This window comes from Phyllobates terribilis, unplaced genomic scaffold (genome assembly GCF_046119375.1).
Source record: "Phyllobates terribilis strain yellow unplaced genomic scaffold, ASM4611937v1 Scaffold_3__8_contigs__length_932513732, whole genome shotgun sequence".
NCBI lineage: Eukaryota > Metazoa > Chordata > Amphibia > Anura > Dendrobatidae > Phyllobates > Phyllobates terribilis.
In genome coordinates, this window is record NW_027362763.1 from 61,406,431 (window position 1) to 61,430,587 (window position 24,157).

Sequence of the window (24,157 nt, forward strand, 5' to 3'; positions counted from 1 at the left end):
TCCTTTGGTCCCCGGCTATGTCTTAGATCTGGAGACTGTACCTGTGTTTTCTGTATTGCAGGATCTTTACCTCAACACCATAAATTAATGGTGCTCGGACATTATAAGGCTAAATAATAAAAATCATACCTTTTTAGTGTGAAAATATATTGCTGTGCTTGCTAGAAATCGTTCTTTAGTTGGGTATGCTAATGAGGCGCTCAGTGCACCCTAGGCGTGACCAAACAGTTTAGTGCACCTTCCCACCAACTTGTTTTCCATCTATCTCCACCCTCCTCTGACAAAACTGAAAAGACAAAACAGTCATTCAAGGCAAAACAAGGCAGAGATAGGTGGGAAGGTGAACTGTTTGGCCACGCCCAGGGTGCATCATGCACCTCATTAGCATGACTGGATAAAAATTGATTTCTTTCAAAAGATTGATTTCAGGAAAATGCAGCCACAGATTTGGACATTAAAAGGTACGTTTTTTACTAGGACTTTGACCCTTACAAGGTGCTGTGCTTGGTTTGGACAGTCATTTTTATGTTGACAAATTCCCTTTAATTTAACATTGATAAGTTGTTGTTTTTTTGTTCTGATATTTGCAGACCTTGTTACATCATCTCCTGGATACTCTCAACGGCAATTCCACCTACAACAACAGCTTGTTACTGCTCTGGGCATCGCAAGCAAATGCCAACCCGGTGAGTGCAAAGATTCGTCTCCAAACTTTGCTCCAGTTTTCCATGTGCCGGATATGACGTGTTCACACACAAATGTGGCTATCATCTAGCATCCCGTCTTTTGCGGATATATTCCTTTTTTTTTTGCCTGTTGACTTAAAACCTCTTTCACGTGTCCTGTTTTTTCCAATGCCGGAGATATCCAAGTCCGTGTGTCCCTGTGTGGCAACCGTGTGCTACATCAGTATCACACGTACCGGCACCTGAGAATCAGCTGTACATTTCACGCTGTTCCCAGGCACCGGGTGCTGGAGGCAGCTCTCATCATTGTCCCCTGCTAGTGCTGAGATCAGCACGAACAGGGGACAATGTTGAGAGTAGTTTTCAGCCCCTGCTGTCTTCAACAAGTGTAAAATTAAGAATAAAATAAAAACACATTATACTCACCTTTTACATCCAATTTCCTGAAGCCATTGTCCTCTGTAAACAAACCAAAAATAAAAAAGAACAATATCCCTGTCCGAAGTTGAAATAATCCGTAGTGTCCCACGCCATAATCCATCTGATCGACATTTCTTCATCAGCCTGAGCAGTGGCTTGAATTGTTGGTCAAATGATGAGTGGTGACGCGAATGATGAGCGGTGATGTCACACTGCCCTCGTGAGACCCGGAGGCTGTGAACTGCAGTAACCTTACTGACGTCACCGCAGTTCACGGCAGCCGGGTTCTCGCGGAGTGAAGTATGAGAACCGGCAGTGGCTGCTGCTCCAGTCTGTGGAGCTTCGTTTTCTGAATGGGGCTCCATATATAGGACGAAGAAGACGGGGATCGTCCTGGGACATCCATTTGGACTGCAACGGACCGGGAGGATTATTTTTTCTATTTTAATAAATCGGTTAAAGAGGGAAATTGTCGGGGAGTGATTTTTACAAATAAAGGACTTCTGTGTGTGTTTATTTCTTTTGACTACTGGGTTAGTAATGGGGGTGTCTGATAGACGCCTCTCCATGACTAACAATTGTGCTTGATGTCAGCTGACATTACACAACTGATATCAACCCCATAAACCAGTGTTCCCCAACTCCAGTCCTAAAGGCCCACCAACAGATCATGTTTTCAATAATAATAATCTTTATTTAGATAGCTCCAACATATTCCGCAGCGCTTTACAATTCAGAGGTTCATATACAACAGTCATAAGTAACATAGCTAAAGATAATACAATAATTAAAGCAAAAGTAATGACGACCCTGCTCGGAAGAGCTTACAATCTACATTGAGGTGGGGGTGACACAAAGTACAGGGGCTTATTTACAATGAAGGTTCAGCCATCTTAAGGGGATGAGGGATGGATAAAGACTGCATGAGCTCGTCACCAGCCAGTGTCTGTAGTGGCTTTGGGTGCGGTGGAGTTTGGTGGAAACTTATGTTTGGAGAAATAATGAATGGGCTATAAAAATATAAAAAGGACTTCGATTAGGGAACGTGATAGGCCGCCCTAAACAGGTGTGTTTTTAGGGAGCACCTAAAACTGTGTAAGTTGTGGTTCTTCCTAATTTCTTGGGGTAGAGCATTCCAAAGAATTGGTGCAGCTCGGGAGAAGTCTTGGAGCCGGGAGTGGGAGGTATGGATTAGTCCGGATGTTAGTCGAAAGTCGCTTGCAGAGCGTAGAGAACGGGTAGGCTGATAAACAGAAATAAGAGAAGAGATGTAGGGGGGTGCCACACTGTGGAGAGCTTTGTGGGTGAAAACAAGCTATTTAAATTGGATCCTGTACATCATGGGCAGCCAGTGCAATGACTGGCACAGAGCGGAAGAATCTGAGTAGCAATTAGCCAGATAGATGACCCTGGCTGCAGCATTAAGGATGGACTGGAGGGGGGAAAGTTTAGTGAGGGGGAAGCCAATTAATAGAGAGTTACAGTAGTCAAGGCGGGAGTGGATTAGGGCAACAGTGAGGGTTTTTGTTGTTTCCAAGGTGAGAAAGGGTGGATTCTAGAGATGTTCTTCAGGTGCAAGCGACAAGAGCGGGCAAGAGATTGTATATGGGAGGTGAAGGAAAGATTGGTGTCAAACACAACGCCCAGACAACGCACCTGCTGGCTCGGCGTTATTGTGGTGCCACACACGGAGAGGATTTCCTTAGTATTGTACAGGTGATGGCATTATCACCTATGCAATACTAAGGAAATCCTGAAAACATGATCTGTTGGTGGGCCTTGAGGACTGGAGTTGGGGAACCCTACCATAAACCATTACTCTGATTTCCACCGCACCAGGGCAATCAGGAAGAGCTGAGGCTAAGCGCCAGAATTGGCGCACCTAATGGATGCGCCATTTCTGGAGCGGCTGAGGGCTGGTCTTATTAGGCTGGGAAGGGGCCAATATTCATGGCCCTTCCCAGACTATTCATATCAGCTTGCAGCTGTCTTCTTAGCCTTAGCTGGTTATTAAAAATAGGGGTGACCCTACGTTATTTTTTTTGGGGTTCCCTGCATGTTTAGTAACCAGCAAAGGCAAAGCAGATAGCTGGGGGCTGATATTAATTAGCTGAAAAGGGCCATGGATATTGGCCCCTTCCCAGAATAATAACACAAGCTCTCAGCTGTCTCCTTTCCCTTAGCTGGTTATTAAAAATAAGGGTGACCATATGAAATTTTTTTTTCATTCATTCATTCATTTATTAATTTATTTTTTTTGCTAAATACATATTCAGTAAAGTACACATGCAAAGCACTGATATCTCACGGACATATTTCTATCTTTGCCCATCTAACACCTAAACATCTGTCATTTCTATTCTGCATTCTATTCCAGTACGTGCCACAATTATGGTGCACAAGGATGCCACACGGATGGTACATACGGACAAACAGACACTGACAGTACCAGTACTGTATTTTCCAGTACCAAAAATATCAGGACGTGTGAAGGGGGCCTAATGCTGAGATATGAAAGATGCTTCAAATTCTCTTGATCTTTCATGTCATTGTGTTATATTACTTTTTATTTCCTTGTTACGTTTGTATTTCTTGTTTTTCCCTCTTTTATGGCATTGGCTCCTATATATCAGGCACCATGGTTATTATAAATTCTCCTGCATATAACAGCTAGGTTGTGTACATCGTTCTATATACGCGCTGATATAACCTTTTATTTCCACCTCTTTGTTGGGCAGATCACATTTTGGACCCTTACATTCCTGATCTCTGAGTCTGAACTTTACAGGAAAGCCATGGAAGAGATCACGTCAGTGTTTGGAGGAGCAGGTGATTCATTACATGATTTATTCTATTGGTCGTATCGATAGGTAAGTTGGGCCTGTGTCGTAATCCAGCCGGAGGGAGTAACATGCTCGTATGTCCCACCGCGGAGCGCCCCCTGTCACATCTGTGTCATCCACATCTTTTTCAAAAAAGGAGAATCGGGCAAGAACCTGCTATAATTTCCAAATTACCCCTGGAGCAACTAGAAGCACTGTCCAAAACTGAGTGCAGCTCTGGAGAATAATACAGGATGTAACTCAGGATCAGTAATGTAATGTATGTACACAGTGACTGCACCAGCAGAATAGTCAGTGCAGCTCTGGAGTATAATACAGGATGTAACTCAGGATCCGTACAGTATAAGTAATGTAATGTATGTACACAGTGACTGCACCAGCAGAATAGTGAGTGCCACTCTGGAGTATAATACAGAATGTAACTCAGGATCAGTACAGGATAAGTAATGTAATGTATGTACACAGTGACTGCACCAGCTGAATAGTGAGTGCAGCTCTGGAGTATAATACAGGATGTAACTGAGGATCAGTACAGGATCAGTAATGTAATGTATGTACACAGTGACTGCACCAGCAGAATAGTGAGTGCCGCTCTGGAGTATAATACACGATGTAACTCAGGATCCGTACAGGATCAGTAATGTAATGTATGTACACAGTGACTGCACCAGCAGAATAGTGAGTGCCGCTCTGGAGTATAATACACGATGTAACTCAGGATCAGTACAGGATCAGTAATGTAATGTATGTACACAGTGACTGCACCAGCAGAATAGTGAGTGCAGCTCTGGAGTATAATACAGGATGTAACTGAGGATCAGTACAGGATCAGTAATGTAATGTATGTACACAGTGACTGCACCAGCAGAATAGTGAGTGCCGCTCTGGAGTATAATACAGGATGTAACTCAGGATCCGTACAGGATCAGTAATGTAATGTATGTACACAGTGACTGCACCAGCAGAATAGTGAGTGCAGCTCTGGAGTATAATACAGGATGTAACTCAGGATCAGTACAGGAAAAGTAATGTAATGTATGTACGCAGTGACTGCACCAGCAGAATAGTGAGTGCAGCTCTGGGGTATAATACAGGATGTAACTCAGGATCAGTACAGGAAAAGTAATGTAATGTATGTACACAATGACTCCACCAGCAGAATAGTGAGTTGTCACGGGTGTGTCGCCACGAAGATCGTCACGATTACACAGCCTGACTTCTCGCAGCTGACTTTTTGGTGCTTTGTGTTTTTCGGCAGTGAGGGAGTTAATTCTCTCTCTCTCTGTGCTAGACGAGGTCCAGCCTCGCCCAGCTGCAATCAATGCTGCTGTAGTGAGACTCCTTCAAATGCCTGCTGGTCTGTTAGGGAAGTGTCGGTGAAAGCATTTCATGCAGACTAACAGAGCGGATCGTGGTATTTGGAGTTTCAGAGATAAGTGTATTCGGAGAGTTTTTTCCCTTCCTCGCTTTATCATTTATCTCCTTTCCCGTTGGTGTTCCCTCTGTTGTAGTTGTGTAGTTTTTGTATGCAAGGTGGTTTTGGTTTTTCCCTTGTACTGTCTCGTTCGTCTAAGTACTGTGTGTGGGCATATTATTACTTGTCCCCTTTTGTTGTGATCGGGGTCCTTCTCAGGACTAGATTACTTAGGTGCAGGGATCCTCAGGAGGTAGGGGTTACGCTGGCGGCCTGGACCTCTGTACCTTTAACAGTACCTCCAGGTTGAGGGATTAGTCAGGGCCCCAGCTTAGGGTCAGCTTAGGCCCCCTACCTCCAGTATACAGAGACAGCGTGACATTTTCACCGACCACTTAGTTTTTCTCCAGCTACCATGGATCCAGTAGCCGGTCTAGCTCGGCAGTTGCAGAGTTTGTCCATGGAGCTGGCAGACGTTAGGTCCAAGGTTTTGTATCCTCAGGAGCAAGCCGGACCAGAACCTAAAGTAGCTCTCCCTGACAGGTTCACTGGGGGGCGGGACAAGTTTTTTGTTTTCCGGGAGGCATGCAAGTTGTACTTTCGGCTGCGGCCTCGGTCATCGGGGAGTGAAGAACAAAGGGTGGGAATTGTCATCTCGCTCCTACAAGGGGACCCACAATCTTGGGCGTTCTCTCTTCCCCCGGGCTCCCCGGCTCTCCAGTCAGTGGATAGGTTTTTCGCTGCTCTGGGACTCGTATATGATGACCCAGATCGGATCTCCCTTGCTGAGTCTAAGTTACGTAGGATCCAGCAGGGAGATCGTCCGGCGGAGGAATTCTGTTCGGAGTTCCGTAGGTGGGCCACGGACACCCAGTGGAATGACCCGGCTCTTAGGAGCCAGTTTTGTCAAGGTTTATCCGACAAATTACAGGATGTGTTGGCACAGTATGACTCTCCCGCGTCACTGGAAGCCGCTATGGCCCTTGCTATTCGCGTTGACAGACGGCTTCGGGAGAGGTGCGGGATAACTCTACCCCCTGTGATGACTCCACCTCCTACAAGGTCCCCTCATATGGTGGTTCCCCTGGTCAGTCCAGAGGAGCCTATGCAATTAGGAGGGACATCATTTCGGGGGAGGGGACCGGTGGTGCGCCATAAGACAGGAAGGTGTTTCTTCTGCGGGAGAAAGGGACATTTTATTGGGGGGTGTCCATCCCGTCCCTTGCAGAGTGAAGAGTCGTCGGAAAACTGTTGATCCCAGGTTGTGTGGTGGACGGCAATCTGGGAGTAGGTATTTCGTCCCTAGGTTCGTCTCAGTTTCTCGTACCGGCGGAGGTGGTGGTGGGTACGAGAACTGAGAGGATATCTGTTCTTCTGGATAGTGGGGCCGTGGCTAATCTGGTTGATGCTCGGTTTGCCCGGGTTCAAGGTATGCGATTGAGTGAGTTGGCTAAACCCATCCCCATATTCTCGATCGATGCCAGGCCTCTCGGTCAGGGAAGTTTTTTGCAATCTGTGCATGACGTAAAACTTCAAGTGGGGGCGATACATAAAGAACTGTTGTCTTGCTACGTGTTGGAGGGTCTTCCCACTCCTATAGTGTTGGGCCTTCCTTGGTTAACTAAGCATAACCCGGTTATTAATTGGCAAACCAGAGAGATAAGCCAATGGAGTAAATTCTGTAATAAAAACTGCATGAACACGGTCATCGGTGCGGTTACTCCTTGGGTCTTACCTCCATTTCTGGCGGACTTTGAGGATGTATTCTCGGAGAAAGGGTGTCAGGAACTACCTCCTCATCGCGAGTATGACTGTTCTGTAAAACTGCTCCCTGAGGCCAAGTTACCTAAAGCTAGGTTGTATAACCTTTCTGGTCCTGAGAGGCAGGCCATGAAGGATTATATTTCAGAAAGTCTGGCTAAGGGGCATATTAGACCTTCATCTTCACCGGTGGCTGCAGGGTTCTTCTTTGTTAAGAAGAAAGATGGAGGCCTACGCCCTTGCCTGGATTTCCGTGAAATTAATCGGATTACGGTCCGAGATCCGTATCCGCTCCCACTTATTCCCGATCTCTTTAATCAGATCGTGGGTGCCAAATGGTTCTCTAAGTTGGATCTCAGGGGGGCGTACAATCTGATTAGGATGAAGGAGGGGGATGAGTGGAAGACGGCGTTTAACACTCCGGAGGGGCATTATGAGAACCTTGTCATGCCATTTGGTCTGACTAATGCCCCGGCGGTGTTCCAACACTTTGTTAATGACATTTTTCGCCGCCTGGTGGGACAGTTTGTTGTCATATATCTGGATGATATCTTAATTTACTCGCCGGATCTGGTGTCTCATCAGGAGCACGTTAGGCAGGTGTTACAGATCTTGCGGGATAATAAACTGTATGCCAAATGGGAAAAGTGTGTGTTCGCCGTACAGGAACTCCAGTTTTTAGGCTTCCTGGTTTCAGCGTCCGGTTTTCGTATGGACCCTGGGAAAGTGCGGGCAGTTCTTGAGTGGGATCGGCCAGAGAATCTTAAGGCACTACAACGTTTCCTGGGGTTTGCTAATTATTACCGGAAGTTCATTCGTAATTTCTCGTCCATGGTTAAGCCTCTCACAGACATGACTAAAAAGGGGACGGATTTTTCTAGGTGGTCTGACAAGGCTTGTCAAGCATTCTCCTCCTTGAAAAAATGTTTTGCCTCGGCACCCATACTCATTCAACCGGATGCGTCACAGCCATTCATTGTAGAGGTAGACGCTTCCGAGGTAGGGGTGGGAGCAGTATTGTCACAAGGTTCGTCCCCTGGTAAGTGGCATCCGTGCGCCTTTTTCTCTAAAAAATTGTCGTCCGCTGAGAGGAATTACGATGTCGGCAATAGGGAACTCTTGGCCATTAAGTTAGCTTTTGAGGAGTGGCGCCATTTTTTGGAGGGGGCAGTCCATCCGGTCACCGTCATCACCGATCACAAGAACCTGCTATATCTGGAGTCCGCGAAACGTCTGAATCCCAGACAAGCTAGGTGGTCATTGTTTTTTACCAGGTTTAATTTTGTCGTTACATATCGTCCTGGGTCAAAAAATGTAAAGGCGGATGCCTTATCTCGTAGTTTCCCTGGGGCCGGGAATACGGACGACCCGATTCCTATCCTTCAGGAGGGGGTGGTGGTTTCGGCAGTATGCTCTGAGCTGGAGGAGGAGGTATTGGAGGCTCAGGGGGACGCCCCTGTTGGACCTCCGGGGAGACTGTTTGTTCCAGATCAGTTGCGACAAAAGGTGATCGAGGCACACCATAACTCAGTTTTTGCAGGACACCCGGGGAGTAGAGCAACTGTGGATCTCCTCTCGCGTCGGTTTTGGCGGCCTAACTTACATAAGGAGGTGGTAACTTTTGTCGCGTCCTGTGGGGTTTGTGCGCGCTCTAAGACCTCACATACCTGTCCGTCTGGGGCCCTCTTACCTTTGAAGATCCCGGAGCGTCCTTGGACTCATCTGTCTATGGACTTTATTACGGACCTCCCTCCGTCTTCGGGTAAAACGGTCATACTCGTTGTAGTGGACAGGTTCAGCAAGATGGCACATTTTATCGCTCTTCCGGCTCTCCCTAATGCTAAAACTCTTGCGCAGGTGTTCATTGGGGAGATTGTGAGGCTTCACGGGGTACCCTCCGAGGTGGTGTCTGATCGGGGGTCTCAGTTTGTGTCCAAGTTCTGGAAGGCGTTTTGTGCACGGCGGGGTATGCATTTGTCGTTCTCATCGGCTTTTCATCCTCAGACCAATGGTCAGACGGAACGTATGAACCAGAGCTTGGAGACATATCTCCGGTGTTTTGTGTCAGAGAACCAGGAGGACTGGGCTTCTTTCTTACCTCTGGCAGAGTTTGCTCTTAATAATAGGCGGAGCGAGTCCACTGGTAAGTCCCCGTTTTTTGGGGCATATGGTTTTCACCCCCAGTTTTGTACTTTCAGTAGGGGGGGCTCTTTGGGGGTTCCTGAGGAGGAACGATTTTCCTCATCACTCGCTTCAGTATGGAGAGGGGTGCTGAAGAATCTGAATACTATGGGGAACCGATACAAACGTATGGCTGATAGGAGGAGAGTGTCTGGTCCGGACCTAAGTGTGAACGATCGGGTATGGTTGTCTACCAGGAATATAAAACTTAAGGTTCCCTCCTGGAAACTGGGTCCCAGGTTCATCGGGCCGTACAGAATCAGTTCTATTATTAATCCGGTGGCATTCCGTCTTGACCTCCCCCCTACGTTTAAAATTCACAACGTGTTCCACAGATCGTTGCTTAAGAGGTATGTGGCGCCGGTGGTACCGTCACCTTTACCTCCCCCTCCAGTGGTGGTCAAGGGTAACTTGGAGTTCCAGGTATCGAGGGTCATCGATTCACGCTTTAATCGCCGGTCCCTTCAGTACCTGGTTCATTGGAAAGGGTATGGTCCTGAGGAGAGGATGTGGGTTCCTGCGTCGGATATTAACGCAGACCGATTAGTTCGGGCCTTCCACACGACTCACCCGGATAAACCTGGCCCTGAGGGTCCGGAGGCCCCTCGTAGAAGGGGGGGTACTGTCACGGGTGTGTCGCCACGAAGATCGTCACGATTACACAGCCTGACTTCTCGCAGCTGACTTTTTGGTGCTTTGTGTTTTTCGGCAGTGAGGGAGTTAATTCTCTCTCTCTGTGCTAGACGAGGTCCAGCCTCGCCCAGCTGCAATCAATGCTGCTGTAGTGAGACTCCTTCAAATGCCTGCTGGTCTGTTAGGGAAGTGTCGGTGAAAGCATTTCATGCAGACTAACAGAGCGGATCGTGGTATTTGGAGTTTCAGAGATAAGTGTATTCGGAGAGTTTTTTCCCTTCCTCGCTTTATCATTTATCTCCTTTCCCGTTGGTGTTCCCTCTGTTGTAGTTGTGTAGTTTTTGTATGCAAGGTGGTTTTGGTTTTTCCCTTGTACTGTCTCGTTCGTCTAAGTACTGTGTGTGGGCATATTATTACTTGTCCCCTTTTGTTGTGATCGGGGTCCTTCTCAGGACTAGATTACTTAGGTGCAGGGATCCTCAGGAGGTAGGGGTTACGCTGGCGGCCTGGACCTCTGTACCTTTAACAGTACCTCCAGGTTGAGGGATTAGTCAGGGCCCCAGCTTAGGGTCAGCTTAGGCCCCCTACCTCCAGTATACAGAGACAGCGTGACATAAGTGCAGCTCTGGGGTATAATACTGGATTTAACTCAGGATCAGTACAGGATAAGTAATGTAATGTATGTACACAGTGACTCCACCAGCAGAATAGTGAGTGCAGCTCTGAGGTATAATACAGGATGTAACTCAGGATCAGTACAAGATAAGTAATGTAATGTATGTACACAGTGACTGCACCAGCAGAATAGTGTGTGCAGCTCTGGATCAGCTGCTGCTCAGTGTGCTGTTTACGGGTGTGGTGGCTGCAGATCCTGCTGTGTGCTCCTGATCTCTCTGAGAACCAACACTTCTCCACCTGGGGATCTGCTCTCTCTCTTACCCAGGGAGGGAGCGGGTTTCTGGGATGAGTGATGGAGCCAAGTCCCAGGCTTCTGCTTCCCGAACCAGGCCGGCGGGGGGCAGGAGAAACCAGCAACCGGCCTGCACATCGGAGTACTCGGGGGTGAGACGCTCCACCAGGAGTCACAGAAATGTGGCTCCTACTCCCTCCGGGTCTGTGGAGACTCCCAAAAGCCGCAAGGCTTCCAGCATGGAGGTAAAGCCTGACAGCGGCATGCATGATGGCGCTCCTTCCGGAGGAAAGCTGAGTGCTCACGGAGGTGAGGCCGACGTCACTGAGGGGGGTTGGGCGCTGCAGGGACCCCGGGAGTCTGTGTCCACCTATGCCTCCCGGGTCATGATCCACCTCGGTGAGTATGAAGATACGAGTAAGCTGGTCAGGAGACTTCGGGAGGAGCTGCGCTGCACAAGCACCAAAGCTGCGGGGGCCTCCAAACAGAGGAAGGCTAAACTCCAGGCGGAGGTAAAGAGGTTCACCAGCGAGATTCACCTGTTGGAACTTAGGAAAGACACCATCAGGGAGCAGAGTGGTCCATTCAAAGAAAAACTTATAAATGAAGACCGCTTCAGAGAAATGGCTGATACCAGAGAGCAAAGGCAGATGGGGCTGAGAGCCAGGTGGATGATGAGAGTGATGATGACCATCAGGAAGCCCCAACTGGCAGCCAGCTGAGTCACCCACAGGCCACGTGCAGCGAGCTCCCTGCAGGACAGGCGACAGTGACATCCGGTCGCAGTTCTGCTGGCTCTGGGGAGGACAGTGACAGCAGCAGCCAGGGAGGGGCGCTAATGGCGGAGATTAAGCTCCTGGAGTCCCCAGTGTGCCTCCAAAACTTCCATCTTGGTGACAATCTACCAGAAGAGGCACCTGGGGGCCACAAAAAGGCTAAGAAGACCAAGCCAAAGCTGCAGGAAGCGGTAAGCTATGTCTATGTCCCCCTCCCTGTACCCCCTGAGTCGGTGGCAGGCTCATCTCGCTGTATAAGCCCCGTTGCCCAGCCCGGGTTCTGCTGTGGATCCGGTGCAAAGGCGCGGGGAGATTGCACAGCGCGGTAGTTAGGCGCAGAGCTCCGTCTCTGCTTGTAGTAGCGGGGACGCAGCAGGAGGTGCATCAGCCGAGAGGCTGGACAGTGAGGGCGGCCCGGTGGCGGGCTTTCTGTCAGGCCACGATGCTGTGGTGCGCTCCTCAGTGGGAGGGGGGAGCGGCCCGGTGTCGGGGGCAGCTCCAGTAGCCTCGGCGCCTCTGAATGTTGTTGCCGCTGATCACTTAGTTGAGAAGCGGCAGCAGTGTGAGGGGGCTGTCGGGGCTGAGCGTTCCAGTCCTCCCACCAAAGTGCTATTCTGTGTTGGCGCCGCTGGTCAGGAAGATCCTGATGCTAGAGATCAGCGGCACCTCACAGCAGCTAAAGATCAGCTGCGCATCACTACAAATTCAAAACAGTGGAAATTACCGACTGATGATGTGGAGGGCACACATAAGACCAGGGGTGAGGTCTCCTCCAGTTCTATGGAGGTGACTGAGCCCCTTGTGCCTGATGCGGAAGTCAAAAGGTCATCCACCTTTGTCACTTGTCCAGCAGGAATGAATGTGGTGGTGGGTGTGAATGAGGCCAATTCATTGCCTAGTGGTGTTGTTGGTTTGGTGGAGGGTGAGATGAAGGTGGGTAATAGTGATGCTGTTGGGGCTAATGTAGTCACTGGTCCGGTTGCCGCCCCGGGGGTGGCAACGCCTGTCCAGAGTTATGCCAGTGTCACCTCCGGGGCAAATAGGGCATCCTCCTCGTCTCCGGGCTTTGGAGACGGCATGTTGCAACGGCGCCTTCTGGAGGCTCTAAAGAAGGGTGAGAGATCACTAATGGTAGAGGGTCGAGAGGTTGATCTATCCTTCTGGCTAGAGAGGCATGGCCTCGGGGCCTTCTGAGAGCAAAAAGGGGGGGATACAGTGTGGTCCCTCCCAACAGCCGGGCCAGGCAGTGTGCGTAGGAATGTGGTCCGTCTTCAGTGGAGGGGCAGTGATGCATGTCCTCCAAGGTCTAAGGTTGTGGAGCTCCTGCTGAGGATGGGCTTCAAGGCGATTGACATCTACGCCTTGATACATCCCTATTCCATGCCTGAGTTTGATGTCAGCTTTGTTCGGCCGGAGGGGCTTGAGCTCTTCTGGACGAATTATGAGTTGGCAAAAAATGAGCCCGGCTGGCGAGACTTTGCCGTTCAGGCAGTGTCTCGCCAAAACCAGATCAAGAAAGTGACCATGATGACTCGTAACGAGTCGCTTTCTTGTTATGACATCATGACGTGGCTTGGTCGGTATGGAGAAGTCGTGGAGATGCCAAAGAAAAACCGCGACGAGTTTGGTATCTGGTCAGGGGCCTGGACGTTTATGGTAAAACTTAAGCGTTCAGGTGGTACAGTTGCCCACATTCCATCATCTGCCTTCCTGGGTAGGGATCGTATCCTGGTCTTCTACCAGGGGCAACCGAAGTTATGTCAAAGGTGCGGCGACCGCAGACACTTCAGTGCAAACTGCACTGTGCAGAAATGTGCGTTGTGTGGGGGTGTCGGCCATCTTGCCGCCTCTTGTGTGGAGATTAGGTGCCACCTGTGTGGTGAGTTAGGTCACCCATTCAGCCGTTGTCCTCGCTCCTTCGCTAATGTAGTCGAAACCCCGGTGGGAGAAAGCCGTAAGGCCGATTCTGCTGGGGAGGGGACTAGCAGGGGTGGGGGATCTGAGGGGCCAGGGAAGAAAAGCAATAAAAAGACGCATGCCCAGCTGAGGCGTCTAGACAAGCGCAGACAGGAGAGGGAGCGAGGCGAGCCACAGGATACTGGAGTGGCCCCTGTCCTGGATGCCAGTGTTGCTGCTGAGGCCCCGAGGGATGATGAGTTGGATGAGGAGGTGAAGAGAATCCACAGGGAGGAAACTGCCTCTGCCTCAGAATCCTCCCATTATGAAAGTATGGATGAGGATAATAAGCGGTGGCTAGAGAACAAGCGTAAGCTCGGCACCAAAAAGAAGAGAAAGAAGGGAGATAAAACATCTTCTCCCGCTCTGACCAAGGTACCTAAGGAAGGTAAAACTGACTCCCCTCTAGTTGGTCTTTCTAACCGGTTCCAAGCCCTTGATAACATCTCTTCCTCAGAAGAGGAGGCTGAGGGTGAGGTTCCGGCTTCGGCGGAGCTTACAGGGGGCGCCGAGTCTCCTTCTCCTGGGGATGCAAGGTCCTTGGGGGGAGGGACTGGCCCAGAGTCCGGAGACGAGGACGAAAAAAGAAGGAAAAATGTGCGAAAGGACACGTCTGTATCATTGAAGAGGGGGAAGGATTCCTCCTCTGAGGCAGAAGATAAGGGGAGTGGGAAGAAGAAAGCCATCTAACTCAATCACCAATGATGGCGGTACCCACTCCGTTGACTCTGGCGTCCATTAATGTCGCCAGCATTAAGTCAAATACGGCTAGATTTGCGGCCTTTGATTTTCTCAGCCGGGTTGAAGCTGACATTTTCTTTTTGCAAGAGACCAGGCTGCCAAATATGGCAGAGGTGTTTACAGCTAAGAGGGAGTGGAGACTCGGGCCCTCCAATTGGTCTCTTGCGGCCGAGCCGTATAGCGGAGTGGCTGTCCTTTTTACCGCACCGGTAGAATGCCGACGGGTTATTGAGTTAGAAATGGGGAGGTGCCTGATATTAGATGTCCTCATGAAGGGACAGGAGCTTCGGCTCATTAACCTCTATGGTCCCCAATCTAAGTAGGACCGGAAGTGTCTCTTTATGAGGATCAAGCCCTACCTTTTTACGAGTCGGCAGGTCGTTTTTGGAGGGGACTTCAACACTGTCACGAGGCCCCGGGATAGAGGAGGTTCCAGAGACAAGCTGACTTATGATAGCGTCGCCCTTAATAGTATAGCTAGTGAGGCTCGCCTGGTGGATGTCCACATCCGGCACACCCCAGGCCACGAGGGGTTCACCTATCATAGAGGTAACTGTAGGTCCAGGATTGACAGGTTTTATTTAAAGGAGGAAGCCGTCTCTTCAGCAGTATCTGTTGTTGAGGTGGAGTTCTCCGATCACTGTTTGATTTTGTTTTCCCTGAATGTTACAGAGACCCCCAGGATGGGAAGAGGCTTTTGGAGGCTCAATTCGTCTCTCTTGGAAGAAGCGGAGATAAGACAGTCCTTTGAGGATTTTCTTCAGAGCCAGGTACCCTTACTAGATCTTTGTAGTAGTAAGTCAGAGTGGTGGGAGATGTTTAAGAAAAGGGTGGCGAGATTCTTCCGCCAGCTCTCGAGCCTCAGGAGCCTGGACAGGTACCGCCTGTATCAGGGACTGAGGAGGAAACTCGAGCATCTTGTCTCAACTGGAGGTAGCCGCGAGGAGATCTCCAGAGTGAAATCTTTGCTAATGAGGTGTCAGTATGATAGACATGCATCTTTGGTTTTTGAGAGGGATTATGGGAAGTACCGCTCGCCCGACCCTTACAGAAACTGCAAGATGTCAGTGAATAGTAAAGTTGTTACAGGACTGATTGACTCTGTGGGTTCCCTGAAAAGATCCAGATCAGGGATCCTGGAGGTCGTCTGATCCTTCTACTCGCACCTCTTGGGGAAGAGGGATCTGGATTGGGATGAGATGTCGGCTTTTCTGGCAGAAGCCGTCCCCGAACCAGGGGTAGACCCCTCTCTTGGTGTTTTGACAGAGATGATCAGGGAAGAGGAAGTTAAGTTGGCGATTGAAGGGCTTGCCCTAAAGAAATCTCCCGGTCCAGATGGCTTAACATCTGAATTCTATAAGACCTTTAAGGACGCCTTGGTTCCCCTCTTGACTGAGGTATTCAATGAGTGTCTTTCCTCGGGCACTCTGCCAAAGTCAATGAGGAGGTCTGCCCTGATCATCTTGTCAAAGGGTAAGGACCCATTTTGCATTGAGAATTGGCATCCCATAGCGCTTCTCAATGCAGACAGGAAGGTTTTGGCAAAGGTGCTGTTTAATCGGCTGGTGAAATTTGTGCCCCGACTCCTTTCTCGAGCCCAGCATTTCTCTGTTCTGGGCCGCAGTACAATTAGTGCTTAACTCTGTGTCCGAGAGGCGGTGGAGCAGGGTAGGGCTGGCCACTGGATGGGGTACATGCTGTCATTGGACCAGGCAAAAGCATTTGATCGGGTTAACCATGAGTACCTCTGGTCTGTCCTTCTGAGGTATGGCCTGCCGAGGGGGGTTGTTGATTGGCTTAAGACCTTGTACGCTGGGGCAGAGAGTTTCCCGCTTGTAAACGGTTGGATTGGCAGCTCTTTTGAAGTTGGGTGTGGTGTTCGCCAGGGTTGTCCCTTGAGCCCGCTGCTGTACGTGTTTGCGATTGACCCACTTCTTAGGAGGGTGGAGCGTGGACCGTTGGCTGGAATTGGGATGGACCGGGCAGCACCAGAAGCCACTCTGAGATTGGTGGCGTTTGCCAATGACGTCACTGCTTTTGTTTCCTCTGACGTGGAGTCAGAGTGGCTGATGTCAGAGGTAAATCGTTACTCGGAGGCATCCGGGTCTATGATCAACCGGGATAAGTGTGAGAGTTTCTGGCTGGGAGGAGGAGATCCTGGTTTTGATCTCCCGGACACCCTTCCAGGACCCAAAGTCTCTGCAAAAGTTCTTGGCATCGAATTTGGCCAAGGGGATTATCCCAAACAAAATTGGGACAGCAGGCTAGAGATTGCCACTCAGAAGGGAAAGGATAAACCTGATCAAAACTTACCTGCTCCCTTTGCTGATCTATCTGGGCAGTGTGTGCATCTTGTCGGAGCCTCTCTGGACTCGGGTCTACAGTTTGTTCTTCCAACTGTTATGGGGGAATAGACTGAACCTGGTCATAAGGGAGGTTACTTACAGTACGAGGAGACTAGGAGGGTTGGGTATGGTCAACCCTGTGGTATTCCTTGTGAATACATTCATTAAGTTTAATATTGCAAACCTCTGGAAAGAGAGGGCTCCTCCGTGGGTATTCTCCTGTAGGGGATGGTTTCAGCCTTTCTTCCAGGAATGGGAGACATGAGGGCAAGTGAAGGATCTACGCACTCCACATGGACATCTTCCGGCTTACACTACCCTGGTCCTGAAGGTAATTCGCCGGTGGGGTCTGGGAATGTGGGAGGTCAGGAATCTGCCGAGGAAGCTCCTTGACAAAAGGGTTCAACTGACCCATTTTCAGAGGCCTCTGGCTCTCTGGGATTGCCCAAGTCGGGATCTTGGGGTGGGTCTGCATCTTTTGAATTCTGGGACAATCTGAAGTGTAGGAGCTCTGAGGACAGGAACTGTCCTCGGGAGCATTGTGGTACCATGCTGGAAAGCATGGACCACTTCCTGCTTCGTTGTCCCTTTCACACAGAGGTGTACAACAGGGTGGGAGCCTCCATTGGATAGCCCCGACTGGCCGGTCTCTCTTATGCGGAATGGGCCTATGGAGCATTCGAAGACCTGGGTGGTCGGGGCCGCTGCACCTTATTTCTAGTTAGCACAGTGGTTAGGTATCACACGTGGAACGCACGGTGCTTAGTATCGACGCAGCGGAAAATCCTCCCAGTAGACGATGTGTTTAGGACCATACTCGGTGATCTGGTGAAGGTGCCTTCTCTTGAGTATGAGAGACTGGGTACACGGAGGGCCGCTCTCCTCTGGAGGGGCTTTTCTTTTAGTGTGCCCTAGTCTGGTCATCTCCTCTCCTGGTGGTGGGCTGCTGCTGACACCATAGATTTTTGTTTTATTGATCAGTAGACAGTGATGTAGGGCTGCAGGCGCCGAACTTGGGCTTTGTCAGTTGTGGTTATTGTATTGTTTGCTTCTGTATATATTGTATATAAGGATACGGATTTGGGTGTAGGTGTTAGGTTAGGTGGTGGGAAAAGGGGGGAGGTGGGTTCATCTTGTGGGACAATGATTATTTGGGTGAGAAACTGGCACTGCCTGATCTGGCCTATGGATGTTGGACATGGACTGAGGCATGAGACGCAGGACCAGCTCTCAGGTCAGTGCCGGGGAGGGACTGGTGGGCTCGAGTGTGGGGTGTTTTGTTTTGTCTTGTATATATTTGTATAGTTAGCATTTATTTTATATTATTTATAAAAAAAAAAATAAAAAAAATGTGTGTATATATATATTAGTTTGTATATAATTTTGTCAGCTATTGTTTATTTTACTTACTATATTGTTATTTGTTTGGTAACCGGACCAGATGTCATAGTGTAAGTAGTTATTATTGTGTATATATGTATAATATGTGTGTGAGGAGAGAGGGAGCGGCTGGACCAGTTTCATTACATTGTTTATTTTGTGGTTATTAATTTTGTTATGTTTTTGTTATTATTATTGTTATGTTTTTCATTTTTATAATAAAAAGATCTACAGGATGTAACTCAGGGTCAGTAATGTAATGTATGTACACAGTGACTGCACCAGCAGAATAGTGAGTGCAGCTCTGGAGTATAATACAGGATGTAACTCAGGATCAGTAATGTAATGTATGTACACAGTGACTGCACCAGCAGAATAGTGAGTGCAGCTCTGGAGTATAATACAGGATGTAACTCAGAATCAGTACAGGATCAGTAATGTAATGTATGAACACAGTGACTGCACCAGCAGAATAGTGAGTGCAGCTCTGGAGTATAATACAGGATGTAACTCAGGATCAGTAATGTAATGTATGTACACAGTGACTGCACCAGCAGAATAGTGAGTGCAGCTCTGGAGTATAATACAGGATGTAACTCAGGATCAGTAATGTAATGTATGTACACAGTGACTGCACCAGCAGAATAGTGAGTGGCGCTCTGGAGTATAATACAGGATGTAACTCAGGATCAGTACAGGATCAGTAATGTAATGTATGTACACAGTGACTGCACCAGCAGAATAGTGAGTGCAGCTCTGGGGTATAATACAGGATGTAACTCAGGATCAGTACAGGATCAGTAATGCAATGTATGTACACAGTGACAGCACCAGAAGAATAGTGAGTGCAGCTCTGGAGTATAATACAGGATGTAACTCAGGATCAGTAATGTAATATATGTACACAGTGACTGCACCAGCAGAATAGTGAGTGCAGCTCTGGAGTATAATACAGGATGTAACTCAGGATCAGTACAGGATCAGTAATGCAATGTATGTACACAGTGACAGCACCAGAAGAATAGTGAGTGCAGCTCTGGAGTATAATACAGGATGTAACTCAGGATCAGTAATGTAATATATGTACACAGTGACTGCACCAGCAGAATAGTGAGTGCAGCTCTGGGGTATAATACAGGATGTAACTCAGGATCAGTACAGGATCAGTAATGTAATGTATGTACACAGTGACTGCACCAGCAGAATAGTGAGTGCAGCTCTGGAGTATAATACAGGATGTAAATTAGGATCAGTAATGTAATGTATGTACACAGTGACTGCACCAGCAGAATATTGAGTGCAGCTCTGGAGTATAATACAGGATGTAACCCAGGATCAGTAATGTAATGTATGTACACAGTGACTGCACCAGCAGAATATTGAGTGCAGCTCTGGAGTATAATACAGGATGTAACCCAGGATCAGTAATGTAATTTATGTACACAGTGACTGCACCAGCAGAATAGTGAGTGCAGCTCTGGAGTATAATGCAGGATGTAACTCAGGATCAGTACAGGATCAGTAATGCAATGTATGTACACAGTGACAGCACCAGAAGAATAGTGAGTGCAGCTCTGGAGTATAATACAGGATGTAACTCAGGATCAGTACAGGATCAGTAATGTAATGTATGTACACAGTGACTGCACCAGCAGAATAGTGAGTGCAGCTCTGGAGTATAATACAGGATGTAAGTTAGGATCAGTAATGTAATGTATGTACACAGTGACTGCACCAGCAGAATAGTGAGTGCAGCTCTGGGTATAATACAGGATGTAACTCAGGATCAGTACATGATCAGTAATGTAATGTATGTACACAGTGACTGCACCAGCAGAATAGTGAGTGCAGCTCTGGAGTATAATACAGGATGTAACTCAGGATCAGTACAGGATCAGTAATATAATATTACAAACAATGATAATGCATGAACATTTAAGAGGTCGCTTTCACATGACACAGTTACCTGGCTTGGCATGGGTGACACCTCCTAGTGACTACTGATCATGAATATGACTAGCATGAGGATGACTCATTTATCCAAAATGCTGATGGCAGGGGTAATCTTGACAAGCCATTCTGCCTGACCAGGGTATTTATATTCAGAGCTAGGGCAGCAGGCTGAATCCTTGCCCCGGGTAAAGGAAAGCTTTGCTGCTTTACTATTCTCTGAACAGGGATTTTTTTAATTCCTTATGCATTTCCACTGTTCACCACCGGGTGGCAGTTGTGATGCTCCTTATCTATATGATTCTCTGCGGAATCTGAGCGGAATGTAAGACACGGCATTGAAATTCCTTTTTATCACCACGGATTTGAGTCTGTGTGTAGGAGAGCGATTGTGCTATTTAATAAGAGGAGAGAACCCGCTCTGCCAAAATACTACTTGATGCACTTAGGAAAATATTTCTCCATGTGTTACATGGAATTCGAGCGGTCTCCATCATTATATGTAACACGTGTTATTTATAACCTCTGAGGTATGTGCAGTTATAGAGGTATCACCAATGAGGACACATAGTATTGTAGGGGTGAAGTTAGCACTTGCACCTGGGCCCCAGAGCAGTAGGAGGCCCAATGGGTTCTGTACCACCAGTATCGTAAATGGCACATGGCCGGTGAGGACCTGTTATAATTTTTGCACCAGGTGCCTAGGATATTCAAGTAACACCTCTGATTAGAGACATAAGCCGAACTGGAAAAATACTATAATTGTGTGACAGTTCAATGTATGGCTGCTGCCACTAAAGCCGTCAATTAAAGTATTAGTGCACCTGTCTGGAAAGGGAACTTTAAGAAGTCTTCTGGTTCTGACAGTATGGAGGACATTATACACCAGTACTGAGCAGTGTACATGTGAAGCCAGCTCAGGAATGATGTAAAAGACTTGATAGAAAGCTAAACACAATCAATCATTCTGTATCTCACTCTGCTTGTTTCTTCTCCCTGCTCCTCACTCCACCTTTCTCCCCTCTTCATACAGTATAACAAGAGATGTAACCTGATACCTCTCTGTCCTTGAGTCCGTCTTATCTTGAGCAAGACAGAGTTGAGTTAGTTGAGTTATTTTTTAATTTCATTTATTTTTTTTAGAGTAGATGGTGAGTTCAGGAGGCAGGGAGGAAAAGAAGAAGTGGCTCATACGAGGAGACAAAAGCATCACATCACCCTATCACTGCCAGCTTCTGTATTCCAAATGATATAAGTCCAACTAAAGGCAACAAAATAGACTGTGGAAAAGTTAGAATTTGGAAGACACTTACACTCATTTTTCATTTTTTTTATATAGGAATGAAGACAAATCCCCTAATAAAGCAATTTGTAAAGTTTCAGAACTTTCCATGCTGAACAAAATTATTAAAAAAAAAAAAAAAAAAAAAAAAGAAGAAGTTTAGTTACTATTTAAATGAAAGCTAGTAGAGTGATCAGACCTTATAATCAAGAAAGGACTTGTAGCCATACGTTTTCCCTATATCGGCCACTACAGGAGAAATGGAGTATTACACACCAACAATCCCGATGAATGGTTGTCATTGTAACCTGTGCACAGCATCAACTGAACTGAGAAAGGGGTAGAATTTATGCTATAAATGGGGGCATCCTCTGTGACATTAAATGTCTCTCAATGTACTTATCACTTGTTGATAGAGGCCGACAACGCAATACAGGGACACCTGATCGATATTGGATAGGCCGCACTCTCCTGAATGTTTATGTCTCTGTCTCTTTAAGGTAAACAACCATTGAACGTAACGGAAGTAGAACTGGCGAAACTTCCGTTCCTTAAATCCTGCCTCCTCGAGGCCATACGTCTGAGGTCACCGGGCGCCATTACCAGAAAAGTCCTTCAACCCTTGAGGCTTTACGTAGGTCATTATTTATATCATGGCGGCCATGTATATTTGTATCTTACCATGTGTTTATGTAACTATGCTGTCCTCTATCCTTTCAGGATTATGAGATCCCCGCTGGTGACCTGTTGATGTTATCTCCATATTGGCTTCACCGTGACCCAAAGCACTTTCCAGAACCAAATATGTATAGACCGGTAAGTTCCAATATGGCTGCACCCCTTAACACAAAATCATTTACAAGTACATCCTGACGGCATGTATTTTGCCACATTAGTATGTGATCAGTTATGCCCATTCTATTCGCAGTGGTAGTCATGTGATGAGTGTGACAGAGGGAGAGTCCTCCCTCTGTCAGCTCATTGCCCTCCCCTGCACTGTATTTATGTGCATGCCTAAGCTTATCAGATCCTAACAAAGGCCAGGCCTAATAGACTACCTGTGAGTGTAAAACCAAAAGAAAAGGACTTGAGTATAAGCTGATATACATGCAATGTGTAGGAGCATGTTCACACTGAGTGCAAGCAAAGGGCGCCTCCCTTTTTATGAGCTTCCAATGGCTGGGTGTTCATTGTTGGACCCCGGTCCAGTTCGGCCCTTATTCACATTGAGGTCATTTTTGACACATGGTAACGTTTTAATACTAAAGGTTAGGACTGTCCCGACTGGGTACATCGTGACGCTGGTGGGATGGCTTTTACTCTTTTTTTGATCAAAAACAGTATTTACTAAGTACCCTATAATATTTATTTGCACTACTGCTTTTTACTTACTTATAGCCGGGTACATGCTCATTTTATTTCTATCTTAGATTTTACCTGTGAATGTAGCAGGCTCAGATGATGCACTGCACTACATAAGTAGTGGAGTGCATTACTTGTGCGATCAAAAGGTCACATATTCCAGTCTCCTTGTGGCTCTCATAAATGTTAAAAAAAAACAATATTCCCAATAAAAAGTTTTAATTTGGAAAAAAACAATAAAAAAACAAAACAAGACATATTTGGTATTGTCGCTTTTGGAACAATCCATACTTTAGAAATAATTTAATTATTTATCTTGTGCGGTGAATGAGTAACGAAATCAAAAACTAAAACTAATGCAAGAACTTCTAGTCCTGCCTCATCCAAAATTTTTAATAAAAAGTCATCAAAAAGTCATCTGTACCCAAAAATGGTGCCCAAAAAAATGACACCTTTTCCCCGCAAAAAAAACAAGCCCTAAATCAACTCTGTCAATTGAAAAATGTTATCGGTCTAAGAAAATGGCTCCCCCCCAAAATTGTTTTATTTATCTGTATTCATTTGTAATATTGCCTGAAGACGGAGCCTCTGTGCTCTAAAAGCTTGCATATATATTTTTTTTTCTAGTTAGCCAATAAAGGTATCACTCCGAGGATACTTTTGTCATTTTTGGGCATAAAAGTATTTACATCGATATGTAAAAGTACAAAATTATTAGCATTTTGATTATTGTCTGAAACCGCAGAATGAAATTAATACGTCAGTTATACTGAATGGTTAATGGTGTTTAATAAACAAAAAAAATACAAAATTGCTGTTTTATTGTTTATTTCACCAACAAAAATTTTCACGTACCCCAAACTGTTGTCACTGGAAACTCCATCTTGTGCAGCCAAAAATGAGTCTTCACACGGCTATGTTGATGGAAAACTAAAACTTATGGCTTTCAATATATGGTGACTCAAAAAGTAATCACTTTCTTTAACTACTTCCGGACTGCCCATAGAAGATAAACATCCGGGCGGTCCACATTATACTCTGCAGTGATGTTCTAAAATGTCACTGCAAAGTAGCACAGTTTCGTGCGATCGTGCAGCAGCAGTGAGCCGGCTGTTTGACACAACGGGACTCCCCATAGAGAAGACAGAGATGGTTTATTATCTTCTCTGCCTTCCCTATTGCTATATACACAGTGCTGAACAATTACTGTGTATACAGTAGCTCTTCCTCCTCCATTGACAGCGGTCATTTGATCTCTGTATATAGTGACGGAGCAGGAGCTTCTGGGTCCTAGGAGATTCATTCAGCTGTGCTACTAAGTCAGGAGGCCTAATTTCTTCTGTAACTGGGTCTAATATATCAGTTCCAGTTACAGGGGAAATCAGGCAAAAAAAAATAAAGTATTTACATTTTAAAATGCCCCCAAAAGTCTATGATAATCTTATGGGGTGGGCACAACATTTGCAATAAATGAAAAATAAATACATTTATCAATTGAAAAAGCAGTAAATAAAATA

The 24,157-nt window shown here is 47.0% G+C and overlaps 1 protein-coding gene across 2 annotated transcripts in view; it reads left to right on the forward strand.

Annotated features, from left to right (window-relative positions):
* CYP39A1 (cytochrome P450 family 39 subfamily A member 1) overlaps nucleotides 1-24,157 on the forward strand; it is a 141,520-nt gene that overhangs the window by 33,503 nt on the left and 83,860 nt on the right. For both annotated transcript variants that reach the window (XM_073673922.1, XM_073673921.1), the window contains exons 6-9: nucleotides 591-686; nucleotides 3,845-3,935; nucleotides 21,779-21,912; nucleotides 21,999-22,094. In XM_073673922.1, coding sequence (XP_073530023.1) covers nucleotides 591-686; nucleotides 3,845-3,935; nucleotides 21,779-21,912; nucleotides 21,999-22,094 — 417 coding nt within the window. The remainder of the gene's footprint in view (nucleotides 1-590; nucleotides 687-3,844; nucleotides 3,936-21,778; nucleotides 21,913-21,998; nucleotides 22,095-24,157) is intronic.